Source organism: Chiloscyllium punctatum, chromosome 4 (assembly GCF_047496795.1).
Source record: "Chiloscyllium punctatum isolate Juve2018m chromosome 4, sChiPun1.3, whole genome shotgun sequence".
Taxonomy (NCBI): Eukaryota; Metazoa; Chordata; class Chondrichthyes; order Orectolobiformes; family Hemiscylliidae; genus Chiloscyllium; species Chiloscyllium punctatum.
The window spans coordinates 38,161,752-38,177,131 of NC_092742.1; the positions used below are offsets into that span (position 1 = coordinate 38,161,752).

A 15,380-nucleotide genomic window follows, 5' to 3' on the forward strand; every position below is an offset into this window, starting at 1 on the left:
AGATTAAAGGGACAGCAATTTAACACTGAGCTGAGGAGGAATTTCTTCTCTCAGGGCTGAGTGTCTTTGGAATTCTTTGCCACAGGGAGATATGGAGGCAGAGTCCTTGTTTATGTTTAAGGCTGATATAGATTCTTGATCAGGGAATCAAGATTTAGGGAAAGAGCATAAAAGTAATCATGAGAAATGTTGTATCAGCTGTGATTCTATTGAATAGTGAAACATGTTCAAGGGTTGAATGGCATACTCTTGTTCCTATTTCTGTGGTCTTATGGAGGTTGTGAAAATGTGTGTAATTGAACATTTCTCTTTAAAGATTTCCATGTCAAAATCAGCTTGGGATAAAATGAAGCAATGGAAACGCGAAGGAGTGCAACTGTATGATTCAGAGGAACAAGGCGATCATAATTTCAAGGATCATGTAAAGAAGGAAGAACGATCACATCAAAGACCAAGGAATATGGATATAAGCAAAACACAAAATGAAAGTAAGGTTACTGGATTGGTCAACTTCTGCTTTTTGTCATTTACAGCTTTTTTTTCATTTTGTGAAAGAAAGGTCTACAACTTCTTGTTTAATCATTAGTTTACAAGTGCTTCAACTTCTATGTTGCAGTCAATATAGCCTCTAATTTCATTGGAAATTTATAAACAATTTGTTCAAGTGCACAAATCATTTTTTTTTCTGTAACTAAGTACTTAGATAACTTAAAGTGACTGACGTACTTTACATCCTTTGCAATCTATATTTTTCTTCTACCCTCCCCAGCCAACCTCGTGTTCTATACCTCCACACTCTTCCCTTTAAATATCCTCACCAGCTTTTCTTCCAAACCCTGTAATACTGTTGCCAGTGTTCTTGAGGATCTTGAGGATCACCTCATCTATACGTATCCCCTTGATAATGATATGGTGGCAGCCTTCACATTGCACCAAAGATACCTCGTTCCATCCTTTCACTATTTCTATCCTGTTGGACTGTTATTCTGATATCCAGTCTAACTTGCTCCAGATAAACATTAAGAATACCAAAAACATTTAGTTTCATTTCTGCTTTAAACTCCATGACCTGACCACAGATTTCCTTCTATTACTAATTACTGTGTTAGATTAAATCAGGCTTCTCACAATTTCAGCATTTCATTGATTGCTGAGACAAGGCCTTTCTGTCATGGTGGACCTAATATTGGTTGTATCGTTCATGAGGTCAATCAATCTTACTGCTTAAAGCCCATTCAAGACTTTGTCACCTTTACCTCATTATGATAATATTGACATTGTTAGCAACCTTTTTTGCCTCATCTTCCCTCTGTCTCATCTCAGACACCTCCCTCCCCTTTCTTGACCTCTCCATTTCCATTTCTGGCGACAGTTTCCATACAGATGTTTACTACAAACCCACAGACTCCCATAACTACCTAAACTACACCTTCCACCCAGTAGCCTGCAAGAACTCCATCTCTTTCTCCCAATTCTTCTGCCTCCACTGCATCTGCTCGGACGAGGAGACATTCCACTTCAAAGCATCCCAGGTGTCCATCTATTTCGAACAATGTGCTTTTCCTTCCACTGTCATCCAGACAGCCCTCCACTGCACCAGTTCCATTCCCCGTTCCACTGCTGTAAACATCCCCTCTCCTCCAAACGCAATAAAGACAGAGACCCCCTTGTCCTCACCTACCACCCCACCTGTGTCCGTATTCAACACATCATCCTTAAACAATTCCGCCAACTCCAACTAGACCCCACCACAAAGAACACCTTCCCCTCCCCACCCCTCTCTGCCTTCCACAAGAACCATTCCCTTGACATTACTTGGTTTGTGCCACTCTCCCCATCAACCCCCCCGAACCACCAGATATCTTTCCTTGCAATCGGAAAGGTGCAAAACCTGCCAGCACACCACCCCCTCACCTCCATCCAGGGCCCCAAACAGTCCTTCCAGGTAAGACAGAGGTTCACCTGCCTCTCCTCCAATCTAGTTTACTGTATCCGGTGCTCCTGATGTGGTCTTCTCTACATCGGGGAAACCAAACATAAACTCAGCCAGGCCTGTAGGGGCTGACCAGACCACCCAGTCACCACCCATTTTAATTCCCCTTCCCACTCCCTTTCCAACATGACCATCCTTGGCCTCCTTCATTGCCACAACAAAACAACCCACAATTTGGAGGAACAACACCTCATCTTCCGCCTGGCCAGCATACAGCCCAGGGGAATCAACATTGCATTCTCCAATTACAAATAACCTCTCTTCCCACCCTTCCCAGCCCCTTCGCCCCTCCAGTTTTTTTGTCTCAACTTCCCTCTGGCAATGGTAATGCAAGGATTGGAAGAAAGGCCACTCTCTGATTTTCCGAGTCGATATAAACACCTCCTTTCACCAATCCTTCATTTTGCAGCCTTTTCCACTCCCTAAGCCACCCTCTTGCTACTCAAATCTCCCCCTCCCGAATCCTTACTGTGAAATGAGCAGCAAGAGTCTTGATTCAGAAATGATGCCTTGTCAGATCACGTGGCCTTATGTTAGACCAGCGTGGAATGTCTTTAAACACAAACCCAAGACGCTAAACAAGTATATAGATGCCTTTAACTGCCTACTTCTATAAACCAGAACATTGTTAAACTAAGACGTATTATAGTGGAGATTCTAGTCATAATTAAGCTTTTTGGTTTTTAAATGGAGGGTTTTTTGATATGATTGTTACATTTACAAATTAATGAGCTTCACATTGTGCTCTTGTGCACTTTTAATTTTCTTTTCCTTGTGAAAAACAGAACCAAAATTATTGGAGGACTTTGGAGTATGATTTCTAAGCTTAAAGTGTTATTTTAAGTATTAACTTCTGAGAGTATTTGTCTTTTTAATTTAGGTTTGAGCACCAGCTCAAATGATCCTATGATCCTTAAGGTGAAATCTGATTCTTCACCAGTAGAAATAGCAACTCTTGTTTCTTTGCAACATAAGCTGAGCACAAGGAAAAATCGAACTTCCAACACATCAAACTCTGGTAAGAAAAGTATGTTCAATTTATAAGTTTACCAAAATTAATCACTTCTCATTTCTCGGCATTCAGTTCCACCTTTTACTGTTTTTTCATTGCACCAACTGATGTTATTTTGAATTCTACTGTACTCACCTCACTAATTTTATAGAGAATATAAAAATAATACTAGAACAACCAGTAAGGAGAGAACATAGATCTAAGGTGACCTAAAAGAACCAGAGGCTGAAAATATGAAAAAAAAACTGTTTTACCTGAGAAATTGTTGCAGTTTAGAAGGTACTACTTAAAAGGGTGGGCAAATCAGATTAAGTGGCAGTATTCAAAAGAGATTTTGATAAATACTTGAAAGAGAAAAAAAAATCACAGGCATATAAGGAATGAGCAGGAGTGTGTAATTAATTAGATTGTGTAACAAAGAGTCAACAGAGGAATGAAGGATCAAATTGCTCTTTCCATGCTATGAAAATAATTTCAGTGATATGAAAGCTTTCACCTTATCTCCACCACATAGAACGACATGGACAGCACAGGAGGACCACCACTAGTAAGATTCCTTCCCGTTCCAAGCAACACACTATTCTGACTTCCTGCTGTATTGCCATTCCTTTACTGTCTTTACAGTCTTGGAATTCCCTCCATCACAGCACTATGCTACATGTACCACAGCAGTTCAAGAAGGCAGCTCAACTCCAGGACAATTAAGAATGGGCAATAAGCTGGTTATACAACAACATCCATATCTCAAGAAGGACTTGTTCTTAAAACAAACTCTCTTCAAAATCAGATGAATTCCATAGGGAAGATTTTTTTTTAAAAAAAAGCTGCAGAGGATCAAAGTATTTTTTTCAGAATGATTTCTTTTAGCCTTGCATCACCTTTCTGAAAGCTTGAAGCAACAAGTGTATTTTAGTGTTTATTGCGAAGTAGAATCCTTCTTTCATTCTTAAGTTCTATCCAGGTTCTTGAGGTTTGAATAATTTACAACTAGATCCAAAATTATTTTCATTTGAGGTGAACAAAATCAATGTGAATTTACAGAAGTATTGACAAAAGTTCCTTTTATTCCCAATAATAGGAGGGGAGAATGCTCCATGTCCTAGATCATCACGCAGGGATCAAACACCTGCAGTTTTGCACAGTCCAGAAGTGGTAGATCTTTCTGAATTAAGACCTTTCTCCAAACCAGACCTTGCACTCTCAGAGGCTCTTAAACTTTTATCTGACGAAGACTGGTATGGATTTCTTATTTTCTTTTGATTAACATCAGAATTCTCTGCATTGAGGTTATGTGGTATCTAAATCATATAAACCAAATTGTCCTATTGAATGAAACAATGAGACAAAGGAGATAGAGCCCATCGAGTCTGCTCTGTCATTCAGTGAAATCATGGCTGTGGTGATCATCTGTAACTCCTTTATTCTTATTCTGATAACCCTTCATTTCCTTACTGATTAAAAATCTTTCTAACTCAACTTTGGTTGTTAAGCATATTCAAGAATGAGATAGACAGATTTTTAATTAATAAGGGAATCAAGGGCTGTGGAGATAAGGCATTAAAGTGAAGTTGAGGCTTATCAGATCAACTATTATCTCAATGAATGGCAGAGCAGACTTGCGAGGTCAAATGGGAGAAAGTGAGGACTGCAGATGTTGGAGATCAGAGTCGAAAAGTGTGGTGCTGGAAAAGCACAGCCAGTCAGGCAGCATCCGAGGAGCAAGAGAGTTGACGTTTCGAGCATGAGCTCTTCATCAGGAATGGGAAAAGAGCTGATGAAGAGCTTATGCTCGAAACGTTGACTCTCCTGCTCCTCGGATGCTGCCTGACCAACTATAATAGGTCAAATGGTCTACTTCTGCTCCTACATATTATGGTCCATACTAAAGCTGATATGACAAACCTAAGTTTTAACATCTGTAAACAATAATAGGTTTACAAGTGATCAGCTGAGTAAGACATCATAACCTTCATATATGAAGTATGACTTTATTTAAAATCCATGCTATTCACTTATTTAAAGTGTATGTGATACAATATCTTTGATGTGCTTGTGACTACTTAAATATTAATATTGATGAAATAATCTGGTAACACTTCAAAATTCTGAGAAAGGCATTATATTTTAAATAGAATGTGTGTAGTTCATACAAAACATACTAATTTCCCTGCTACCAACCCACATAGGTCTTCTTTGATTAAACATTGCGTGACAAGGTGATTAAACATTGCGTGATTGGATTGTGCTGTAGAATATATCTGGGGTCCCTGTGGTGTTCATAGTTACTTCAAACTTTATTTTTATGTTTTCACAGGGAGAAGAAAATTGAAGGTATCAATTGTATTCAGTGTCTGTCCACCTACCATTCAGATGTATTAATAGGAAGACTTCACGACGTTGTCTTTGCTGTAGTTCAAGAGGTTATTATTTTAATGCATTTTATGAGAAGTTAATAAGCATACTGACTCTATTTAATAGTGAGTGTTACCAGTATGTGTTCAAGTTAAGATTAGAATTTAAAAACAGAAGACTATGATGTGAATATGACCATTAAGTAATAAAAGGAAAATATCACAGTTGACAGTAGAGAGATAGCAGCATTCATCAATAATTATTTCAGGTAGATTGAATGATGAAACATGTCCAGATACGTGCATTTAAAGTAAGAATGGGGATATATTGAGCAAACAGAAAAGAGAACAAAGCCCTAAAATTATGTCTGTATTCTTCCCACCTACAGGTGAAAAATCTACGCTCTAGTGTTTCACGAGTAGCAATTCTCTGCTTAGGAGACATGTTCACAGTGTTCAAAAGGAATATGGATCAGGAGTTGGACAATACTGTTAAAATTCTTTTGCACAAAGCAAGTGAATCTAATGCCTTCATACGAGAAGATGTGGACAAAGCATTACATGCAATGGTCATAAACGTAACTCCAGCACGAGCACTTTCATCCCTAATAAATGGTGGACTGAGGTAAATATAACACTTACTTTCCTGTTAAAATATACCTCTTGAAATATTATTATTCATATGTTTAAGGCATTTCCTTTGATTCTTGGTTATTTTAATTGATAATGTTTTCGCAGAGCTCAAAAAGGATGATTATAAATATGAAATGGCTTTTTATTTTTTATGTATGTTGATCTGTACAGTAGACCAACTTGATTGATTGAAAAGGAAAGGAAAATGAAATGGTACATTATTCCCCCAGAGAGGGGCTAGGTTTAGGGTGAGAGGGGAAAGATATACAAGAGACCTAAAGGGCAACTGTTGCACGCAGAGGGTGGTATGTGTATGGAATGAGCTGCCAGAGGATGTGGTGGAGGCTGGTACAATTGCAACATTTAAGAGGCATTTAGATGGGTATATGAATAGGAAGGGTTTGGAGGGATATGGGCCGGGTGCTGGGAGGTGGGACTAGATTGGATTGGGATATCTGGTCGGCATGGACGGGTTGGACCGAAGAGTCTGTTTCCATACTGTATATCTCTATGACTATGACTCTATATGGAGTCTTGACAATTTCATTGTACATAAGAAATTTCCCTCTCAAGGTGAACATAGAAACATAGAAAATAGGAACAGGAGTAGACCATTCAGCCCTTCAAGCCTGCTCCATCATTCATGATAATCATGGCTGATCATCCAACTCAATAACCTGCTCCCACTATTCCCCCATACCCTTTGGTTCCTTTAGCCCCAAATGCTATGTCACAAAGTTAGTCCCTTTCTTTTCCTAAAAGCTGTACCTTGGCTCAAGGAGACTCTGTCCTTGATTTTTTTTCTCAGAGGGGCAATAAACTGGGCCGAACTCCGATCAGTCTGGTTTGGTACAGAGATGAAAAGGATTTTGAGAGGCCTTTTGTTTATATGTAAATAGATCAGACTTCACGCCAAAGTGGTCATGCTTTATAAGTGACTTATATAAAGAGGGGAGTGGTCAGCTCTTCAGCTAGCTGAGCTGAGCAGTTTTAGATTAGATTCCCTACAGTATTGAAACAGGCCCTTTGGCCCAACAAGTCAACACTGACCCTCTGAAAAGTAACCCACCCAGACCCATTCCTCTACCCTATATTTACCCCTAATTAATGCATCTAACACTGTGAGTAATTTAGCATGGCCAATTCACCTAACCTACGCATCTTTTGGATTGTCGGAGGAAACCAGAGCACCTGGAGGAAAACCCACACAGACACTGGGAGAATGTACAAACTCCACACAGACAGTAGCCCGAGGTGGGAATTGAACCCGGGTCCCTGATGCTGTGAGGCAGCAGTGTTAACCACTGAGCCACCATGCTGCCTGTAGTTGAATCCTGAACTGGGAAATTCAACAGTGAGCTGTGTGGAAACTTCCTCTCTTTTCTGCCCTTCAACTTTGAACTGTAAGCATGTGTTCCATATATACTCCTTTTTAAAGGGAGTTTGTTTATTGGGACTGTTGTGTGTATTCGGAACAGCATAATTAAGTCCAGCTAGATAGGTTGACTTCTGTAGGGGTTCTTCATTCTGCTCTTTGTGTTTCATTGTGTAATTTTGTGAATACATTTTTGTCTGTTTTAAAATCTAGTAGTCAACCTAGCTGACTTACTCTGGATAATTTTCACTGTACACTTATCGAAACAAATTGCAAAGTTAGGTCTAGAGCTACCTGCTTAAGAATGTTTTGAGTGGTCTGGCCTAGTCCATAACAGCTATATCCAACTCTTTCTTGAAATCACACAATGTTTTGGTCTTGACTGCTTTCTGTGGTAACAAATTCTGTGGTAACAGACTCATCACTCTCTGGGTGAAGAAATTTCTCTTTACCTCGGTCCGAAATGGTTTACCACATATACTTAGACTGTAACTCCTGGTTCACAGTGATTCAGTGGTTAGTACTGCTGCTTCACAGCACCAGAGACCCAGGTTTAATTCCACTCTCAGGCGATGGTCTGTGTGGAGTTTGCACATTCTCCCCGTGGGTTTTCTCCAAGTGCTGTAGTTTCCTCCCACAGTCGAAAGATGAGCAGGTGAGATGGATTTGGCAATAGGAAATGCAGGGTACAGGGATGGAGTAGGTCTGGGTGGGAAGCTCTTCAGAGGGCAGAATGGGCAGAATGACCTGCTTCAACGCTGTAGGGATTCTATGGGGTTCCAAACTCCCCTGTCATCAGGAGCATCCACCCTTTCCAGTCTGTTAGAATTTCATAGGTTTGTATGAGATCCTTCCTCATTCTTCTGAACTTCAGCAAATATAATCCTAACCCATTTAACTTCTTTTGATTCTTCAGTCCTGCCATTCCAGGAATCAGTCTGGTAAACCTTTGCTGCGCTTACTTTATGAGCATGTAGTCTTTTCCAATAAGCATTAGAATAGGTTTTCACCCTTAGCATTAGGTCATTAAAAGTTTTTGATTTAGTTTGAATTTTTAGTTATGCTTGAATTAAGTCTTTTTTTAAAAACAAAATATGGTAATTTAATGAAGCAGTTTTTTTTAAACAATCAAGATACCAGTATGGCTACCACGGTCATCAGCTGAGTTTTTCTTTAAAAAAATCACACAATTTTTATGGCTCTAATAAGGCTGGCATTTCTTTACTGAAAACATTTGGTATAGCTGAGTGTATATGCTGCCATTTCAAGAGCCTGATAAGATTAACAATGTTGGTGTGACCAACGCTTCATTGTAACTTTTAATGAACTCAGATTCTGCAGCTGCCACAATATGGTTCGTAGTTGTGTTCTCTGCATTAACTTTTGTCCTTTTGAATTCTAGTCCAGTTACATGATAGCTACTATAATGTGTGTTAATAAACACAAATATTGTTTTCAGGCAGGAAAGAAAAATCAAGAGTGAGAGTTGATGTGCAGAAGTTGAGAGTTGGACTGTAAATTTTGATATTCTCTACATGTTCCTTCTGCAATATTAGGTTACAAAAGGAAAATAAGTTATAATTTTCAATATCCTGACCAAAGTCTGTCAGTTGTGAGTTTGAAACCTGTGTGTGACATGTCCTGTAAGTTCAAATCCAGGAGAAGCCTCTGACTAATCTGTCCTGTAAATCAAAATTTCACAAATTGATAATCTAAGATATGTTGTCAAACTAGTTTGAATAACTAGTATTTTAGAGAGTAGATTTATACCTACAGTTTTCTCACACCTTAAATTTATGATTTAATGGAGTGGTGCCACTTACATCTTTAGAAGAAACTTGCATCTTCCAAGGTGAATAAATAAAATTTTGCTTTGCTCATGTTTATTCTATCCTATGTTACTGATGCATATTTTCCCCAAATAAAGTCTTTATTTTGATGTCAGTTTATGAAAAAAATAAAAATTGTCATAGTCCCAGAAGACCATAAGTTGCTCTCTGATGAGAGGGAGGGAGAGAGAGAGATGATTAGTCTGAGTTTAACTTGAAGGTCACCATATCTTGGGAGAGATGAGAAGGCAGGTCTATCATTGTGACTTCAGACCAAATTGGAATTGAACCCACGCTGTTAACATCACTTGGCATCTTAAACCAGCTGTCTAGTCAACTGGGCTTTGGCATGTTGTTGATAGAACTGAAGATAGCTGTGTGAAGGAGTCATTTGGTAGTTGGAAGAAATTTTTATTGCTTATGCCACTTTTCAATGCCTTATCCTTATCTCCAAAAGTTCATGCTTCCTTGGTTACTGGTTGATGTTATAGTTAATAAGTTTCGCCAACTGATAACTTAGTTCACTTGCATGAAACTTGAATTCATTTTTTCTTTTTAACAGATCTTTAATTGTATTTTTTTGTTTCTTCTGTTCAGCCATCTTAATGCTGTGGTCAGAAAATGCACAGCACAGCATCTTGCCAATGTAGTGGAGCGAATGGGAGCAGGACGACTTTTATCTGGAATTAAAGATATAACTGATCGGATTATACATGCGGTAGCAAAATTTGCACAGGATGGTTCTCAAGAAACTAGGCAAGTAAATACCTTGTAATAATGAGTTTCATAGGACAATGTACCGATTTAACTTGCAGACGAAGGGAAGTGGGAATAATTTATTTTTTTCCCAAGATATTAATTTTTACAGTGCTGTACAGCATAAATCTGCCCATTGCATTATCATGACATTGTGGAGGCATGATTAGTAATTATTGGACAAGAAGGACTCCAGAGATGGGGAGGGCATCTGTGTCTACTTATACTGAGGTCCAGACACACTAATTGTTTCTTTTTATCCTGCCACTCTATTCCTTCATTCTCGTTGATGTACATTCACCATCCCTTAATGTCACTACTACCTGTTTCTATCATTCCTTTTGACACTTTTATCACAGTTTAAAGAATGTCTTCTAAACCCCTTATTTGTTCCCATGTACCTATCCTGTACTATATTAACTTTATGACCTTTTGTAGTACACTTGCTCACAAGTGAAACAGACCCCACATTCACCCTATTGAACCCTTTTATAATTTTGACTTCTAACAAATCTACTCTGCTCAATGTTCTTCCTGATTATTACATCCTTTCAATTTTGGTAACATCTTGTAATTTTGTTTTTCCCTGCTATTCACCTGTGTTTTAATATCCATCATATAGAATGGAGACCAGAACTGTGCAAAGTAAACAATGGAAATGGATTTCTGTGAAAATAGTAACTGAGCCAAACAGACTAGAAGTAGATGAACAAGAGAAAAATAATGAAATCAGTCAAATTAAATGTCAATGAGGTTAATAGTTTCATTGTTAATTGTGTGTGTGGAGGCAGAGGAGATTGGAGAGTCACTAAATCAATACTTTTCGTCAGTATTCACTCAGGAACAGGACATTGTTGCTGATGTGAATATTGAGTCACAAGTGATTAGAATGGATGGCTTTGAGGTATGTAGGGAAGAGGTCCGGGGAATACTGGAAAGGGTGAAAATAGATAAGTCCCCTGGGCCTGATGGCATTTATCCTAGGATCCTCTGGGAAGCTAGGGAGGAGATAGCGGAGCCATTGGCCTTGATTTTTATGTCCTCGTTATCTACAGGAATAGTGCCAGAAGACTGGAGGATAGCGAATGTGGTCTCCTTGTTCAAAAAGGGGAGTAGGGACAGCCCTAGTAACTATAGGCCAGTGAGTCTCACTTCTGTTGTGGGCAAAGTCTTAGAGAGAATTGTAAGGGATAAGATTTATGAACATCTGGATAGGAATAATGTGATCAAGGATAGTCAGCATGGTTTTGTGAAGGGCAGGTCGTGCCTCACAAACCTTATTGAGTTCTTCGAGAAGGTGACCAAGGAAGTGGACGAGGGTAAAGCAGTAGATGTGGTGTATATGGATTTTAGCAAGGCGTTCGATAAGGTACCCCATGGTAGGCTACTGCAAAAATTACGGAGGTATGGCATTGAGGGTGCATTAGAGGTTTGGATTAGGAATTGGCTGGCTGGAAGGAGACAGAGGGTAGTAGTAGTTGATGGTAAAGGTTCATCTTGGAGTGCAGTTACTAGCGGTGTTCCACAAGGATCTGTTTTGGGACCATTGCTGTTTGTCATTTTGGAGGAGGGGCTTGAAGGCTGGGTGAGCAAGTTTGCGGATGATACGAAAGTCGGTGGAGTGGTGGACAGCAAAGAAGGATGTGGCAGGTTACAGCGGGATATAGATAAGTTGCAGAGCTGGGCAGAAGGGTGGCAAATGGAGTTCAATGTAGCTAAGTGTGAAGTCATTCACTTTGGTAGGAGTAATAAGATGGATTACTGGGCTAATGGTAGGCTACTTGGTAGTGTCGATGAGCAGAGGGATCTTGGTGTCCATGTACACAGATCTCTGAAAGTTGCCACCCAGGTAAATAGTACTGTGAAGAAGGCATTTGGCGTACTGGGCTTTATTGGTAGAGGAATTGAGTTCCAGAGTCCTGAGGTCATGTTGCAGTTGTATAAGACTCTGGTGCGGCCTTATCTGGAGTATTGTGTACAGTTCTGGTCGCCATACTATAGCAAGGATGTGGAGGCACTGGAACAGGTGCAGAGGAGGTTTACCAGGATGTTGCCTGGCATGGTAGGAAGATCGTATGAGGAAAGGCTGAGGCACTTGGGGCTGTTCTCATTGGAGAAAAGAAGGCTCAGGGGAGATTTGATAGAGGTGTACAAGATGATTCGGGGTTTAGATAGGGTTGACAGTGAGAACCTTTTTCCACTGTTACTAGGGGACACAGCTTTAAATTAAGGGGAGGTTGGTATAGGACAGATGTTAGGGGTAGATTCTTTACTCAGCGGGTTGTGAGTTCATGGAATGCCCTGCCAGTATCAGTGGTGGACTCTCCCTCTTTATGGTCATTCAAGCGGGCATTGGATAAGTATGTGGAGGTTATTGGGCTAGTGTAGGTTAGGTAGGCTTCAGTCGGCGCAACATCGAGGGCCAAAGGGCCTGTACTGCGCTGTATTTTTCTATGTTTTTCTATGTTCTAAATATGTGGGAAAGAAATTCTAAATTTTTAATCTTCCTCTTGTGTTTTGATGAACAACTATTGCAATTCAAGATTAATATTCAATGTTCTATGATTTAATCTGGCACCAATGTCCCTGCTAAATATTTTTCATCATGTTGTGGTTCATCAAGTTGAATGCATGGTACCTTTACTTTTTTGCTTGGTTGCTGCCAATTTCTTAAGACAACTTACAAATGCACAGCTTACCTGGAATTCTAGAAGGATCTTTCAATCTTGTAAAATACACTTTAATTGCTTGCCTGCTGATAAAGTTTTTGTTTTTACAAAAAAAAGTTACTTTTTCTCAGGTTCAAGCTTGAAAATATCAGTATTTGGGTTTTATTTTTATCAAGAAACCATAACACATTGAAATTCTAATTGTAGTTTGTCATTCCTAGGTTACACGTCTCTTACTTTGCTATTTAAAACATTGAAACATTGTAATTCAATGTTTGTAGATATGCACTGACCTTTTTATATATTGCAGATACTATGGACGCAAGATGCTGTTTATTATGATGTCTCACCACGATTTTGACAAGGTGCTTGAAAAACATTTGCCACCCAGAGACTTGCCTTATATTCGAGATACTGTTAATAATCTTCGACAAAAGGTACAAAGGAGTTTAAACACCCCAGTCCATAGTTTGCTCAGTTTAATGCAGAAAGTTTTGGCGCTACATTACAATATTAATGCTTTTGCTTAAATTTGCATTGGTAGTTGTATTTTTTTGATACCTTGATATATTAAACCTAGCCATCTTGATTTCAGGTCTGTTATTTTAGAAGATAATCACAAGAGTCTCGGTTTTTTTACATCGACTTTTTTTTGCCAACACATTGGGAAAGTTCTTCCTCAGAGCACTTCTGAAGCAGGAATCTGCTCAGTCAAGAAATCCATCAGATATTTATACGTTGAAAAACTCATAGGCAGTGCATTACATGAATTCCAAAGTGATTTTTTTAGGCTTATTCCTGGGAGGGGAGAGGGTGTCTGAGACCCCCTTGTTTTAGCTACCACCCCTATTTCTAGATGCTTCTCTAATCTATCCTCTGGACCCTGATTGTTGTTACTGTTATTAATCTTTTACGCTTATAAGGCTACTTTTGTCTACAACATCATGTTGTTGAGCATAACTCAGTGGTACTGAAGTCACTAGGCATTCAAGCTACTATAAGGACTCAGAGATTGTATAAGTTCAGCCACGAATACACTTAGCTGCCTGGCCCGTGTACCTGCTGCATCAGCATTTTAACTGTAAATTCAATTAACTCCAAAACCTTTCTAAATACAAGAAAACAAGAATAAATGAACTATACTTATTAAACTAACTAAATTCTCTAGTCCTTTCTAATGTAATTGCTTAACTCTGCATAAAACTTCTATTGATCATATTCATTTCTTCCCTCATTGAATTGTAATGGGGGTAACTCATATCCAATATTTTCCCTTTACAGGGCCTTGGGGAAATGCCATTAGATACCCCATCAGCAAAGGGCAGACGATATCCTGCCAGCGGAGGGAGCATGCGAGTGTCATCTAGCTCCAGGGAAATACAGAGTTTAACAGGAAGGTATTAGCAAATTTACTGTATAGTTAATCATTAGTTAATTATTTGTAGACAGAACTTCATAATGTATTAGTTGGATTTCTCGTTCCAGTTTACTTAAACTCTATGATGTTATTATTTTATAATTTAAATTCAATGTACAGATCATGCCGATGTGTTATAATAATCTGCATAATAGGTTGCAGTAAGGAATTGAAATAGTTTCTTGCTTACACCTATACATTGTATGCAAGTTACAAGCTTTATTTTGTAAGTTACCAGAGACTGACATAATACTTAATTTGGTTTCTTTTTTTATTTCTAAATTGTATATCATAAGTTGATGTTTGTACTAATGTAAAATGCTGGAAAGTATGAAACTCTTCACAGCAGGACATCCCACCTAGTCTAGGTTTTCTTTGCTTGATCTTTTTTTCTCATTTCTTTGTAACCTGCTCAAAAAAATCTATTGATTTATCTTTAGGATGCTCTATACTTATATAGAGTTTGAAACTTGAGAACTCTGAAAAATTGGCAATACTGTATTTTCATTGTTTCAGATCTATTGACTGCAAAAATGTCGAGCTTATACTGTCATTGTACTGTCATGATAGAGATAAAACAGAAATTGTAACCATGGTGATACAGAAGGAATAATATATTTTAGAAGGAAACCAAAGACTTTTCTTCAACTAGTTACTTCATACAAAAAATAATTTAAAAATCTAATCAGAATTATTTGTCTGGGTGTGTTTTTAAACTTTCACTTCATGGCTTTGTTGAAGCTCTCAATTCAATTTCCATGATTTTATTCATATCAGCCTTCAGTTTAATCAACAGTAATAAATACACTTCCTAAGTACAACTGGGTACAAAATAGGCTTCACAATTATGTTTAAAACAGTTTAATAGTTTGCACTGTTAAGGGCAGTCAAATAAATTTTTAGTCTCAAATCCACATCAAAATGTAAAAGTAAAAATGGGCAAGTATTATTTTCCTTACACAGATCATTTTTGAGAATTTATCTTTCTCTAAACAACTGTTGTATGCTGTATTAGAGCAGAGCTTTGTTGAATTTTGATTTTTTTTAAGTAAAACTGTTCTTCAAATATGAAATCATATTTATGAAATAAAATCTAATCATACAGGGATGCCACAGAAGGAACACTGAGTTTACGTGATTATACATGGAGACCATCTCCACGAAACTTGATTGAAAATGCAGAATATCTCAAGGAAATTACAGGCCTATTGGGCGCAAAGGATTTTCGGGATCGTAGCCGAGGGATTGAGCAATTATTAACGGATTGTCAGAATAACCAAGAACTTGTTATAGTTAATATTGTTAAGGTAATACTGGAACAGTAAATTAAAATATTGCTGTGATA

The 15,380-nt window shown here is 38.4% G+C and overlaps 1 protein-coding gene across 1 annotated transcript in view; it reads left to right on the plus strand.

The window, feature by feature from the left end:
* The window catches only part of LOC140476201 (TOG array regulator of axonemal microtubules protein 1), a 167,937-nt gene that overhangs the window by 132,285 nt on the left and 20,272 nt on the right, over positions 1-15,380 (plus strand). Inside the window, exons 11-19 of the mRNA XM_072568427.1 lie at positions 317-488; positions 2,874-3,011; positions 4,084-4,240; positions 5,320-5,425; positions 5,746-5,981; positions 9,791-9,949; positions 12,929-13,055; positions 13,900-14,015; positions 15,141-15,342. Of these exons, the coding sequence (XP_072424528.1) occupies positions 317-488; positions 2,874-3,011; positions 4,084-4,240; positions 5,320-5,425; positions 5,746-5,981; positions 9,791-9,949; positions 12,929-13,055; positions 13,900-14,015; positions 15,141-15,342 (1,413 nt within the window). The remainder of the gene's footprint in view (positions 1-316; positions 489-2,873; positions 3,012-4,083; positions 4,241-5,319; positions 5,426-5,745; positions 5,982-9,790; positions 9,950-12,928; positions 13,056-13,899; positions 14,016-15,140; positions 15,343-15,380) is intronic.